The sequence below is a fragment of the Leptosomus discolor genome, chromosome 8 (genome assembly GCF_034619465.1).
Source record: "Leptosomus discolor isolate bLepDis1 chromosome 8, bLepDis1.hap2, whole genome shotgun sequence".
In the NCBI taxonomy this organism is placed as follows: Eukaryota; Metazoa; Chordata; class Aves; order Leptosomiformes; family Leptosomidae; genus Leptosomus; species Leptosomus discolor.
Genome location: NC_141398.1, coordinates 16206963 through 16222454, shown reverse-complemented (window position 1 = coordinate 16222454; position 15492 = coordinate 16206963). Strand labels below are relative to the sequence as shown.

Sequence of the window (15492 nt, the reverse complement as noted above, 5' to 3'; positions counted from 1 at the left end):
GAAGTAATTAGCAGCTGATAGCATACTTTTAAGGAGTCAAATACTGCACAGATAGAAAGCAATGTTGTTTTGTTTTCAACATCAAGAATTGTCTAATTATTTTAGTTGTCTGCTCTTATGCTTTAATAAATTTCTTTGAATTCTCCAGGTGCTTTTTCTACATGAGTTCAAGGACAGTAGCTGGTTAAAAGAAGTGACTGCTGTGGAGGACAGCATGACCACCATGAAAGGAAGCTGCCTCCTCACACTGCTGTTGGCAGGACTTGGGGCATTAGGAATACTGGAGCCAACAACAACAGAAGATACCCACTGCCACAAAGCTGAGCATCCAGTTATTGCATACAAAGGTAAGGGGTAAGCACAAAAAAACCTCTTCCAGAAGTAGGCTAAGGATTGTGTAATCTCTTCACGGAAACCTCTGTTTAAATTGTATAATGGTATGGAAAAAAAAAAAAAAGAGTGCATCTAGTGGTGTTATATAGTAACCTGTATCCCATAGAAGTTGAATACAGCTAGGCTTGCAAAGTTTGTTCACGCTTTGGTGTTAAATGTGTCATTTAAAGGTGGGTGACTCATTTTCCTCTGTGATTAAAACCAGGTTGTACTGTTCCATTGAGTTGTTCCTTTCCAGATGCAGGACTCTGCATGTGTACACTTAATTTCATGAGGTTGCTCTTGGCCCATTCCTCTAGACCATCTACGTGCCTCTGGACAGCAGCCCTGCCCTCAAGCTTATGAACTGTTTCTCTGAATTTGGTGGTATGTGTAGACTTTACAAACTGCACTCTGTTTCCTCCCCTTGGTTGTTGATTAAGGTGTTAAATAGGACAAGTCCTAGGATCAGCCCTTGTGATATTCCACTTGTTACTGGCCTCATGGTGGAGTAAGGTCCATTAAATGTTTACTCTCTGGGCTTGATCATGCAACCAGCTTTCTACCCATCTGATTGCCCACCTGAAGACACAGACCATAACATCCTAACTTGCAGTGAGACAGTATTGAAAGCCTTGAGGTAAATGACATCTCCTGCTCTCCCCTTATCATTAAAACTAGTCATTTTATTATAGAAGGCAATAGATTTAGCCAGGAATGATGTACCCATGGCAAATCCATGCTGACTGTTCTCAGTCACATTTTTCTCCTCCATATGTCCAGAGAAGTGCACTCCAAGAGGACTAACTCCATAACTTTCCCACTAACTTGTGTGATTCGCCTATAGTTCCCACACTTGTTTTCCTGCAGTTACTGAGGACCTTCCTTCATCTTTGTGACTTCTCAGAGATGAAGAGGGGCTAGTTGTCTCTGTGTCCGTGGATGCAGCTAGTCTGATCCCATGGAATTATATAGGTTGAGATGTTGCAAGTCATCCCTGACTCAGGTTGCGTCTGCTGCTGGTTAGTTCTTGAATCCCTCCGCTAAATACCAGATGCCTTTGAAACCTTGTTGGTGAAGACTGAAAGAAAGAAGGTATTGAGTCCCTCAGTGTCATCCGTCTTTTGACACTAAATCACCTGCCCAACTTAGTAACTGGCTTATATTTTCCCTGTTCAACCTGCTCTCGTTGCCCTTGACATTCCATGCAAGTCTTAATGCATTGAATTTTTTTTAACCTGACACAATCCTTACATGCCCATGAGTTGTTTCTAAATTCCTCCTTGGTCACCTTGTCCCTGCTTATACCTCATACATACAACCTTTTTGTGTTGGAGCCTCCACTATGAGTTCATTGTTTCGTCAAGCTAGTCTCTTCATTCATGCGGTTGTTGTCTTGAGTGTTGGGATGGACCATGGAGGAACAGTTGGAACAAAGTGAAGAACATTTGGAGCCTGTTGTCTGTAAAAACCTGAAGCATTTAATAACTTATCTGATTTTTTTTGTTTTGTTTATTTGAATTGAGATTTGTCCTTTAGTGTCGCAACTTAGAACAAGTTCCAAATAATCTGTAGCTATGAGGATGTAGGGATTAAGATGTATTATATTACATATTACGTTCCTCCTGTTTTTCTAAGAAAGCATGTGTACCTTTTTTCTTCCAATGAATTAGGATTTATTGAATTTTAATTGGAAAAAGATTTATTTCCATTCTTTTCATAAAGTTAGAGAAAATAATGTTGTGTTTTCTACAGAAAGTATCTTTGTTCTGGCGTTTTAATGGTTTTATAAGAGTAATGGTACCAGCTGTCCCTTTCTCTAATATGTTGGAGAATGACTAAAGTAATTGCATTCTGTACATGGGAACAGCAAACCATCAATCTGTTCTGAAGGAGGGACCAGTACGTCTCATTTATTGATGGACTAAATAGTATGATTATTCTGATGAAATACCTGGTTTTATTAGCATTCATGTTTTGTGTATAATTTGGTTTAAAAATGTTATTTTCATCATAACACACATACACAATGTTGTAAATTAAAGTAGCACAGTTAAAATTCTGACACTTAACTGCTTGATTTCTAAGGGAAACTAAGGGATCACTCTATATACTTTTTTTTTTGGTATATGCAACTGTAAAAGCATATAATTGAGACTCATTACCAGAGCCACATGCTAAAAGTTCACTAAAAATGTGGTGGTTTATGAGTCTGATTCAGCCAACATTTAGGAGAGTAGCTTGAATTTAGCCTGATCCTGCCTTTAGTGATATCCTTCCAGGTTTAAGTTACTATGCTAAGGCTTTTGGTGGACAGAGACCTCCTCTGTCATCTTGTTTCAGTTGCATCTTTTGATGTAGCCAAGGATGTTGTATCACAGAGTTTGCTGAACAAAACCAATTCCTTTTTGCTGTAAATATATGTGGGAAGTACAATTTTATAGAAGCATTTATCGTCAGATTGTTAATACGAGATTTAGTAAGTTTTTCAATGCCAGACTCCCTCTTGAACTCTGTGGTAAAAATATTAATTGGTACATATCTATGACATACCTTAGCTTTTGCGAACTGACATATCTCAAAAAAATTTTCCTTCACTTAAAGGTATTCTGACAAGCTGTAGTTCATACTCACCACAGTAATTGGTCAGGAATCATCAGTAAATCTTTGAAAGTACGTATAGAAACATTTGCAATGCGGTATACAGTATGTGATAGCTAGGTAACATAACTGGTGTGAGCACACAGCAGTTGACCTGTAATTACAGGACTGCTAGTTAAGGGAAAACAGAAGATATGAGACCAAAGGAAAAGGTGACTGAGAGGTTTGTCTTTGAACCTGTATGTTAGGAAGGGACTGCTTGGGGTATGAAAGTATAAAAAGAGAGATGTGTGTGAGAAGAGCTACTCTGAATGTATCCTGCAATAGGATTTGGCAAGATTCAAACAGCCTTGTTCCTGATTTCTGTATTCTTCCTGTGGCATTTGGGCATAGGATACATAGATACAGAGGGCGTGTGCCTACAGGAAAATGCCCTCAGTATCTATTAACATAGCTAGTGCTGCTAGACCAACACACAGTCCTGAAATCAATTCTTAACAGCTATGAAACCTTTGACTTGAATGCTGCATCAATACCCTATTCTGTGAAGTCACCTAATAGTAATATTAGATCCACCAGAGCTAAATGCTGCATGGGATGCTGAACATCAGCTAAGGCTGAGTGGTATTGAGTGGTAGGTACTTTAAAGCTTGTAAACTCAGTACAAAATTTACAGAGACATCAACTCTTTTGTTTTATTTGCAACTGGCTAAAGCCTTTTTTTTTTTTTTTTGTAGTTTCTGGTATTCCAGAATAGCAGTGTACTTATTCGATTTATCTTCCTTTGAGAGGTATGCTAGATGGAGTATAAACTATCAAATAAAACTAATGGAGTGAGAGTCTGGTGTAGTGTATGGATAAGCAGCTGCAAAAAACTAATGAAAAGAAAAAGTAGACCCCAGGAGTTGTCACGGTGGAATATGGAAATCACAGAATCACCAGATGGTAGGGATTGGAAGTGACCTCTGGAGATCATCTAGTCCAACCCTCCTGTTGTCTGTTTCTGGCCGCCACCTTTTCTCCAACTGGTAAAATGGAGGAAAAGGTAACTTGGGCACCGATATTTTTCACTTTTAACCCCAGGGCTTTGTAGTCTTCCTTGAGTCTACCCAGGTTGTGACTTGCAGCATCATTCATGCCCACATGAAAGATTAACAGTGGGTAGTAGTCAGTGCTCTTAACAAGCTGTGACACCCTCTCAGCTGCATCTTGGATCGACTCTGTCAGGTTGGCAGATGGGTGCCTCAGTGCCCTTTAACAGATAGTCACCCGCTAGGAGCATTAGTTCTTGGTTGTTGTTTTGTTTTTTTTTTTTACAATGTCTGCTGTGTGCTGCTGATACAGTTGCTCTGTGCGGATGTTGCTTGTGGGTGTCTGTATCTGCTAAAGCTTCATGTTGGTGTTTTGTTGTGATGCTGGAGGGTGGAGACTGAAGTGGAGCTCTGCTTTTGTGGGTCACCAGGGTCCAAGGTATCTCATTCTCAGTAGTGTCTGCTACAGGAACATGGTTATGGAACCATTTATCTCTCTCTGTCTTGGTTCCTCTAATACCACACAGCCTTTTGACCATTTCCTGAAGCTCTGCCACCTGACGTAAAAGATCCTTAATCCACGCACACCCTGTGCAGGTACTTCCCTTTTCACCAGATGAAGGGTCTGTGCACTCTCTGCAGCCTGCTGCTGGAACTGAAATCTCCTTCCTTACTGGTTCTGTCTCGGTGGATGCATCAGAAATCTCCAGGGTTTTCCCTGTAGGAGTGCTGGTCTTAGCTCTGAGGTGAGTGTCCAACATTTTGCATTTTGGCAGAAACCTGGAGCACTTCCCTGGGCTGCTGACCTACAGCTGGTTGGAGTGCCCTGCCTGCACCAGCTGCTGCACTATGTCCTGGCTGCTGTGCCATGCTGTGGCCATGGACGCTCCTTGGGGCCATTTATATCTCCTGCGTTTGGTCCTGGCGGTGCCCAAGCTGTGTCAGCCGCGCTCGTGAGAGCTGCTGGATCTCTGGGCTCTTCCTCGAGGGAAGGGGCTCTGGGGACGCCCTGTCCACCTCAGCCTAGCGCTCAGCCACGAGCTCACCTTTGCCTTTGCCGCGTTCCTTGCTGACTGAGCGTATCTCCTGAAAGAGCTTGCTTTCTTTCCCACTGCCCACCAAAAATAGCTCACTTAAGTGATGATCCTGTCAAGCTACCTTTTGTAGAGAGGCATATGCTGTTTCTGTCACTGATTTCCCAGCTAAATAGTTTTAGCTGAAAGACCGTAATATATCTCCTGATAACAAACAGCAAGAATTTCACCCACCAGCTGAGAACTTTTACTCAAGTACTTCGTTTACTTGTGGAAGAGGAAAGATAAACTGTAGAATCAGGGGAGATGCATGCATTTTTAAAGGGCTTTTTGCATGATCTAAAAATCTTTTTCATTTTGTGTGTCTTATACACAGTAGTAATAATCATGTTGTCATTTGTTTATCTGCATAATTAATGTTAGGAATGCATAACACACATTTTATCTCTTCCAGAAACTATAATAAATAATAAAGTCTACTGTAGATCTGAAAATGTTTCAGCTCTAAAAGTTCATTGTCATTGGTCTTTCCTAGACTAGAATAAGGTATTTTGTGTCTTCCTTGGAAGCTGGAAATTTCCTTTTCTCATTAAATAAAAAGTTGGAAGGAACCGTCATAGAGATCAGATTTATACAAAAGCAGACCTCTAAATGTGGGATGGATCGACAGCATCAGCCTGGTAGCATGCAGTTCGGTGTTTTATGTGGTAGGAGGAACTGTGGTGATGCGTAGTCCCTCTTTTGAAGTTCATTCCTCTCCAACGAGGAGTCTGCCTCCAGTTGTGTAAAGGTGTGCTAGCCTGTTGAAATTCAGGCTTTAAAAACCAAAAAAGTTAAAAAAACTCCAACCAATCTGTCCGCATATGTTATGTGCATGTACTGAGGATCCATCAGCTATGCTAGCATAAATCCAATAGAGACGTTAGAATCAAGAGGTTATAAATCATGTGCAACTCATAGAACTGGGTGCAAGGAAACAAAGTGCGGGTGACAGAATGGACACGCAAGAACTCAGTATGAGATCATTGGTCTTTGCATGTATTTCCATATGTTTATAATGTGTAAATAAGTATATTTATGCTTGAAATACCTTTAGAGTTAGAAAGAAAAAGGGCTGAAATAAGCTGGTTATTAAGGATAGAACCTTATTAAATTTTATTTTATCTGGATATGCTTTCATGTGCATGTAGATATGCAATGTTAGCTCTGTAAGTTGTATTAGGGTTACTGATGGTCAACTTCTTGGAAAACACTCTCTCTTAATATAGTAAAGGGATGTATTTAACTTAAAGACTTGGGAAAGACTGTGGAAACCAAATTTCCTCTGGGTAGGAACAGCGAGGGGTAATTCCTAAGCAAACAGTGCTTAGAAAAATATGATGCTTATGAGAAGCAATGACTGCCTATAAAAGTTGAACTGTTCTTGCACAAAAAAACCAAAGCAAACTGGTTGAGTAGTGTAACATTTGTCTGAGTATTTCCATAGGTTTCAAAGCACTTAGCCACTCAGTCTACAGAACCTCTGTGGTAGCTCTTTGGAGCTGATACTTTATTAGTGTAAAAGTAGTTTCAGTGGCACCTTGTTTCCCCATCACGTTTGCTGAACTTTGAACCTGTCAGAGCTGTCAAAACTCACACACTCAGCTGAAGACTCGTGCTGTAGGCAGACCCCATCCATGAGGTGGAACTTAAAGGGGCCATCCCAAGTGCTTAGCGGTGTGTAAGATTAAGCTGGAAGAAAAATTGACTCAACTCCACTTTCAGGTGTGTAGTTGTAAGTATTGACTGTCCTACAGTTTACCTGCGTATAGTCAAATTTCTATCAGAAATAAAGCGCAGTTGTGGACTTGACTTATCTGCTCTGAGGCAAATCTCGTTCTTTTATGATCCCATAAAGTAATCAGAATTTATGGTTGTGCTGTCTCAACAAACAAGCATCAGTTGACATAATTTTAGAAGCTGTATTTAGTGATATTTTAAATACATGCTATGCTGTAAAGAAGTTGTCTGCTGAATAAACATGCTCAAAAATAACGTGTCTCAATCCATAGAAGAAGTGAACATAAACCCTTCATTTCTACTTGAGGTTAACCAGGAAAGAAAAATAGCATAGTTATTTTTTGATTTCTTGGTTCGGGAATCCTAAGAAATATATTTTCTTAACCTTATTTTCTAACCGCCACAGAATTCCCTCACTTGATGTTTGTCTAAGTAATATAGACTCAGTACTTCACTCTGCTCATTTTATCATGTGGTTTGTATATGGAGTGCGTGCACTTAACATGTGCCAAGAGGAAATAACGTGGGCTGAATGAAGAAGGATACATGGTGTATGAACTTGTTTTTGTTTATACTCTTCTCTTTCCCCTAGTCTTGTTGCAAGCTACTGCTTAAAATAATAGTAATCTACTAAGCTACTCAGTTTTTATTGCTTTTTCCTTCTCTTTCCGCTGTTTTTGAAAAATACCTTTAAAGACTTCCTGCCAGCTTCAGCAGTGGGATTGAGGTGTATTGCTTTCCATCCCCTATCCTCTTTTGGGTTTTTCTTTAAATAAAGATGATTCATCACTGAAGAAAAGTTGATTGCTGGATATTGCAACTTTGGTTTGTCTAGACGATAGGGCTATGAGATTGCTTGTACTACCCTGCCAAGAACCAGCCCCTCAGTTGTATATTTTTTGTATCGAATCAGGTTTGTCTTTATTGTTGTGCAGGAGACTAAGTGCCTGCCGGGGAATGGCAACTTTCAACTGCTTGCTTTTAATTATAAAAAATGTAGCTTTGAAGAATGGAGGATACTATGCCCTTACTATTTCCCTGAATCACTCAGTATCTTTGATGTTCATTCCCATTAAAACTACGGTATAGCAGGGACTGAATTCTCTAGGCAGAGAACTTGCATACCGGCTAACTTTTTTTTTTTTTTTGGTGGAAGTGATCATGTTTTAAAGGAAGCATCAATTTACAGTTCCTTTGGCATCCCAGACAAGTACTGGACCATCACAGAATGTTAATAATTCTAATAGATTTCTGATAATCGAAAATCAGCAGTGGCTGCAATGACTAGTGAGACATGTCCTATGAGCCTTTCCATAACCTTTCCATGGCTGATTTCTTCCCTGTTGCCCTAATGTGGAATTTCAGAGTATGTGAAATTTCCTGGTTGTTAATGAAGCAGCAGAATGACTGAGAGGCTCCTGCCACATTCTACTAGCTGTACAAAGTGGGCAGATGGAGTTAAAATCTGGGGGTTTTGTTCTGGTTTTTTTGGGTTTTTTTTTTTGTTTTTTTTTTTCTTCAAAAGAGAGACATTTTTAATAGAGATGAGCATTTTTACTGAAAGGTTGTAAAACATCCAAACTGGAATATGTTAAAGAAACAGATCAGCAACCAAGAAATAGAGGTCCTAAGCAGCTGAACTTTTGGAATTTTTCATGCGTTTAAAGAAAGACAAGAGGAAACACAATATCGCTTTGTTTTTTCTCTGTTTTATTTTTTTTCCCACCAGACAGTATTTTAATTTTTTTTTTTCATAAGATGCTTAAGGTATATTCTGTCCCTTCTGTTGATAGCTCTCATTGTGAGTATTCTATTGATCTGTGCCTTGGAAAAGGCGTTAATGAAGTATATCCATTGTTTCTGAATCATCTGGCACAGTGTTAAGTTATGTTTTGCTGAAGTTTAAGATCTCTATGCATAATCTCCATGCTGGTTCATGTGAATTGGGTACTTCTCCCTTTTCAGGGACTGCCTTGCAACATGTCCAAAGCTCACAAGTGTTGACTGAAGAGGAAGAGCATGTATATGGCTAGTCAGCATACCACAGCTAAGGAGCTGAGAGTCGGCCCTTTTTAACTTTCCTTGATGTAACCCATTTGTGCCCAGCTCTTTCACAGAGCTAGTGGCTGCACAGTTGTCACAGCCTGGCAGGATGCAGTTGCGCTGTTTGGAGCGGGTGGCCCTGCGGGCTCCACCGCTGTCAAGGGTGCCCGCACAGCCTGCCTGGCCTCTTACAGCAGCAGCATGGCACTATGTTTTTCAAGAAATGTCTTTAATTGAGTTCTTCTTGGTTACTTCTCCTGAGGTAACCTAAACTGCTAGTTCATGCAAGATGGTGACAGTTGCAGTTACTGGCCTTCTGAACCTGGGCAAATCTGTTTTCATACTTGGTAATGACCAAATTTCTGGAAAGACTCATTCCATATGCCAACACAAATCAGAATGTGTCATTGCAAGATGGTCAGTTCTAGAAACAAGATCTTGCTAATTGAAAACAGGCATTTCCCATGAAAATAACACAGCATTATTATAACTGTCTACAGGCTGTCAGGTTTATGCTTCTGTTCCCTGCTGTGGTGGGTTGACCCTGGCCAAAATGCCAGGTGCCCACCAAAGCCACTCTATCGCTCCCCCTCCTCCCACGGGGTCACAGCTTCCTTCAGGTATTCACCTACTCCGGCGTGGGGGCCCTCCACGGGGTGTAGGCAGTCATCTGCTCCACCGCCCATGGGTTGCAGGGGCACAGCCTGCCTCACCGTGGTCTTCACCACAGGCAGCAGGGGAATCGCTGCTCTGGTGCCTGGAGCATCTCCTCACCCTCCTTCTGCACTGACCTTGGTGTTTGCAGGATGTTTCTCTCACATATTCTCACTCCTCTCACTCGCTGCAATTACTGCTGCACAACAAGTTTTTCACTCCCTTAAATACGTTATCCCAGAGGCAAAAAACGCTGTCGCTGATGGGCTCGGTCTTGGCCAGCGGCGGGTCCGTCTTAAAGCTGGCTGGCATTGGCTGCATCTGACATAGGGGAAACTTCTAGCAGCTTCGTACAGAAGCCACCTCTGTAAACCCCCCACTACCAAAACCTTGCCATGCAGACCCGTTACACCTACAATACATACATAAAAATTGAGCGGGTTTCTTTACAAAACTTCATACTGAGACCAAATACTGTTTTCCCGTAACCATACAACGTGATTTCCTTCAAAATGAATTCTGTGGCCAGTTGCCAAAGCCAGCATGTAAGTGTTAAAATGTGAAAGGTTAAGCACCTCTGAAGAGAGGTCATGACTAAGGATGTCAAGTATGTTATGCGATCAATTCATCCCTCTTTGTCATGTTTGGGAAGACAGGCAGCGACAGCGCAGGGGCCAGAGTTGGTAACTGGAAGGGGGTGCTGTTCTCACTGGGAAGAGCATGTGGGCTCTGTGCTGGCTGAGGTCTGAAGTTACTGGTTTTTGACTGGCAGAACCTTCCCAGGGCAAGATAAACCTTTCACCAGTGTGGGGAAAGGCACATGCACCAAGTAGTATTTCCACACATCAAAACATAGCTGAGCTTCATGGCACGGTTTTCACAGCTCAGAAAAAGTCCCTATTATAGTGGCATGCTCATCTCTGCCTATCCTGCTGAATGAGTCCCTCCTTGAAGTGTGGATAAGCTGACCTGCAAGGTGATTTACAGTATAAATTGAATGAAAGACTCTCTTTGTTCATCCTTTTTCATTCACTGATGATTTTTTTCCTTCTCAGATTTCTCACACCCTTATAATTATTTTATTTTAAATCTCTTGCATTGATTAGCTTTCTGTACTCTCTCCTTCTTCTGCTCTTAAATTATATGTTTCAGCTTTAGGCCATTTCTCATCTTTAGAGGTTGAATTGAGACATACTATTAAGACTTGATTGATAATACCACTGCTGTCTACAGCACACTCCTTATACCTTTTACCTTTTTTTTTTTTTTTTTTTTTTTTTTCTGGGACATCTTAAACTAGCAGCTAATGCAAACAGTGTATTAAAACGGAAGGAACATAGGTCTGGTTCAGGTTAGTAATTCTTGTGTTCCCCTGAGGTTTTCTCTCCCCATTTGTCTTTTCCCCAGCATGTTCTCTTCAGTCTTCTGGTCTTTCCCTCTGTGCTCTCTATCTAAGTCTTACGTTCAGGGCCAGGCTGGATGGGGCTTTGAGCAACCTGATCTAGTGGAAGGTGTCCCTGCACATGGCGGGGGGGTTGGAACTAGGTGATCTTCAAGGTCCCTTCCAACCCAAACCATTTTGTGATGATGATGATGATAACATAGCCTTTCCATACATATGCTATTCCCCAGGCTTCCTTGTCCTTAAAGCAAGTGAATTTAACCATACTGCTTTCTTACTATGGTGCCGTTGGTCCAGAACATTCCTTGAAAATTTTTTGGGAAGTGTGTGGATCTTTACTTCAGTACCTTTCATTAGCACTGCACTATGTTTTTATGTTGTATACCTTCTTGTGCCTCCTTACATGAACTTCATCCCATCTCTGCTTTAATCTGCTTCTAATCTGACGACAGATTTCTGGTTACCTTTAATCATAACTGTTGGTGTTTTTCGTTGTGATGTGGGTTTTGATGTTTTTTGCCTTTTTTTTTTCTTTTTTTTAACTGTGCAGTTTGTATGTGTTTTATATTGCTGGCCTGGATGTGTATACTTATATGTAAGAATCTTGAGTTGAAGTGATACAAACTGTAAACCGTTCCATCACATGAGGCCTGCTAGAGTAAGTTGGTGTTAGTAGTTTCCAATGATCTCTCAGATCTCTTTGCATCCTGTCTAGGCTCCTTCTTCTACTGCATGTTAAGCTATTTACTGATATACAGAAGACTCATCCTAACTGTGAAATGCAATGACGGTGACTCTTTGGCTGCCCTTACAAGCACAACACCTGAAATCTGTCCTGTTGCTCTCCAGGTGCCTCTGTCTGGAAATTCTTTGCTGTCTCCTCTAAGCATCCACTATCCCTGAGCTCCGATCTCTTGTACAGTCAGGTGTATATACAATCCAAGAAGAGTGAGGTTGCCAAATCTGCTTCTGAGAGCTTCAAGAAAATAAAGTGTAACGATTACTAGGAGGACAGCAGTTTCCCACAGTGGAGAATCTAAATGGCGAGAGGCCAGATTGCAGTCCCTACAGTAGTGGGTTTGAATTTGTCAAGGTGATGTGGTTCAGGCTGATACTTATAAATATTCTATTTCAAAATAATAGGAACAGATGTATGTGATGATGAAATAGGGTAAGAGTGACAGTGGAATGCAGTCTGCAAGTAGACAAAATGAGCCTGTGTTGCATTTAAACGCATCATGAGGGAAACCTCAGAACTGATCCCCCGCAAGTTCAGATGCTTTAGTTTTGGCTTTTCCCTTCTCCTTTTTCTTTAATTTTTATTTGTTTCTTCATAGTGGTGTGCTGGCATGATATTTTCATGGTTCCTAATTTGAACAATTAGGTAGACCTTTTGCTTTATAGCAGACCTGGATTTGGAAATCCTGTTTCAATTCTTGGCTTACTTGACAAGTCACCTTATGTTTGTTGTTCAAAATATGGTGTGGAAGATCAGGCAACTGAAAATTTTTAAGCACAGTTCCTGGCAACTTAAACTGTTGTTAAGCCTACTTAGTATTTTTAGAGAGAATGCTATCCTCAAATGGCTGATACAGTGTAATTTAAAAAGTTCTAACATCAGGTACATCATGTTTGAGTCAAGGGTTTGTTTCCTTACAAATGGGAAGGGTATGGTTAATGAGATCTCTTCCAGCTGGCTTGTGTAACTTTGCAAAGTAGGTTTTTGGCTGTTTTGGTTTTTTTTTTTTTTTGGTATTATTTTTTCTTCTGGAATGGTCTGAGGCTCTAGTTTCATCCTGTATCAGTGTATGAGAGAAAGAAAACTCAAAGGGGCTGTAATTGTATATCATGGCTGATACCTTGTCACTGCATAATTTCTGTAAAACTTGCAAGTAATTCTGAGTATATAAAAACCGTGCTTATAGCTCTGAAACTGCTTTCATCTAGGTGGGGGTTCAGTCTTTTTTCCCTTACACCTTCTTGTATTTGTATGCAATGTGTGTGTTTGAACAATGAAGCATAAACAATTCAAAGCCCTTGTTCAGAAAAATAAGAAATAAGTAGTCATTGCAGCAGATGTTACTGTCTGTTCCCTGAGGGCACAGACAGTCAGAACCCAAATTCCCTTTAATTATCCCAGTAATAGACATATGCACACACAAAGAATGCAGAAATATGTACTTCTAGTTGGGGAAGCTCTGGCAGGACAAAGAAAACGGGAATGCAGGCTGGATTTTAGACCTTGAGACTTTGGAGGTTGGAGCAGATTGTAAAAGCAGGTCAGGGAACCTGGGCAGGGCAATTGCTGTGACTGCGCCTGCCCTGCCTGGGGAAGGGGAGGGAAATGGTGAAGGCGGTGACTTCGTGCCTAATGAGAAGCTACGAAAGATCTGAGTCGTCAGATAGAAGGAAGTAAGTTTGCAGTAGTCTTAAGAAAGAAGTTCAGGTTCACTCATTTAAAGTCAAGAAGCATATACTTTAAGTATTCTTTATTTTCTGTTTTTCCCATTAATAATATATATATTACTTATAGCCCAGCCTCATTACCTCCAAAATTGTTCTGCAGCTGTAATAGTTGTTTGAAAAACAAAGGCTAAATAAGCAGGTGATGAACTTTCTGGAAAATGTCAAGAGGTTTATGGTCTTGGGATTTGTTTTATTACAGATGATTTAAAGTGGAGAGGAGCTCGGGGAGCTGACAGGGCTTCTAGATAAAGAGAGTGCTACATATTTATTTCTTGGCCTCTGCAGTTCTCTTTGTAAGGAGAGGCAAGCTTCAGGACTATGTTAAGTTTTGTTGGATAGTAGAAGGAAGACAGCTGCCATGTTTGTGATCTAAAAAGACCTCCAGAATACTGGATCTTGAAAGGGAGCTGTAGTTTTGAAGTCGATTTTGTCTTTGTTGTTTTTTATTGTTTTTTTCTTTTTTCTCCCCTCCCTATAAGCAAAGATGAGCTCTGAACTCCAGATGAGGATCTGACATGTTTCCAAAGGGGAACCAAATGTAGTGTGGTAAGACTTAAAAGAGGAGTTTTTTAGTTTGTGGTTGCTGATTTAATCATGCTGGGCAAAGCTAAACCCCTATATTTTCTTTTATAGAAGATTGGATTGTATTAGGTAACCCTGCCTAAACAATTGTTTTTATTTTTTCCTTGGCAGGAAGAAATGATAATTTTTATTTTCTTATATCTTCCTGGATCCTTATTTTAGAAACTGTACAGTTCTTACTGTCTAATTAACCAGAATGCCTATATTTTTTCAATGTGTTGACTAGATAGAAAAATATTCTTAATTTGTGTAAGAAATAGTTTTAATTTTCAATTTTATTAAAAATTAGGGATTAGCTACTAAAAATTCATATTCTTTTGTTTCCCAGTTGTTACATCCATATACTCTTAATTCCGTATTACTGAAGTCAGTGGTATACACAGCCCAAGAATAAATGTGTTCTGTATGGTGAGGGACACACGCAATGTCTTTTTCATTAAAATGCAATACTGAGTATTGTAACAGACCTGTCTGTCTTAATCCTTTCATTTTACAGCAAAGCATGAAATGGTGTCAGCTGACGCCATCTTTTTGTTGTTGAACTAGTAGTTTTCTCTACATATGTTGTATCCAGTCTGCTTCTGGCGTACTCCATTTAGATTATTAAAGCCTTCTGGTAGCAAAGACTGTTAGATCTGTTACATCCATGAGCATCCTTAGCCTTGGCGTATGGATGCTTGTACCGTGTATATGAAAAAGTGGACATTCCAACTACATTCTAATCTCAGTAAAAGGTGGACCAGGAATTTCACTGGGCCATTGGCCTGGGACTGACTTGGCTTTTCTTTTTCTTTTTTTTTTTTTTTTTAAGAACATATTTGTCTCTTTTTGTAAGGTTTAAATGTTAGAGAGTTTCTTTTCTCTTGTTTGTTCATTTGACTAAGTTTCTTATTGCAGCAGTTTGTCCTTCTGGTATACTAAAAATTATAGAAAAGGCACCTTCCTGTCCTTGAATTCGTCCTGGTGGAGTATATATGTGCTTAGCATCTAAGGGTCAGACTACTTGGGTATTTTCTTGCTCCTTCTACGTAACTTCAGCTCTGGAACTAAAATGCAATGCTGGTAAGCTCTACTATTGTAAGAAGCATTAATAATTATTTTCTCTGCCTCTGAAATGCATGCTAAAGAAAGACAGTGGTAGGAGCCATGTAGAAAGGGCTAATGAATGCCCAGAGTTTTGACCCAAGGCTGTAACTATATTGAGTGCTCCTGGCTTTGCATCCTACAGGGAGCCTGCATGCACAGCCCTAGGCAACACGCACTCTACAGCATCTCCCTGTGGGCTTTTCCCAAAACCTCATGTGAAAGAGAGCTCCATAGCATAGGCAAGTCATAGTCACCTTAGTGATACAGTTCTACAAGACCACCTGACTAAGCAGTCAGGATCATAAAGCTAAGGAGGTATATGGTCCTGGAAGCAGATCTGCCAACATACCATTCCAAATAGAAAGCATATGTCTGGAATTACAGGTTTTGGAAAAGCAGCCTGTAACAGGCAGGCCTTCTCTGCTTTATGCTGAGCTGCTGT

At 40.4% G+C, this 15492-nt stretch overlaps 1 protein-coding gene across 1 annotated transcript in view; it reads left to right on the top strand.

Annotated features, from left to right (window-relative positions):
• Positions 1-214: 214 nt before the first annotated feature.
• Positions 215-15492, top strand: part of SEMA5A (semaphorin 5A) — a 214324-nt gene continuing 199046 nt past the window's right edge. The window contains exon 1 of the mRNA XM_086468949.1: positions 215-347. Within this exon, the coding sequence (XP_086325075.1) occupies positions 215-347 (133 nt within the window). The remainder of the gene's footprint in view (positions 348-15492) is intronic.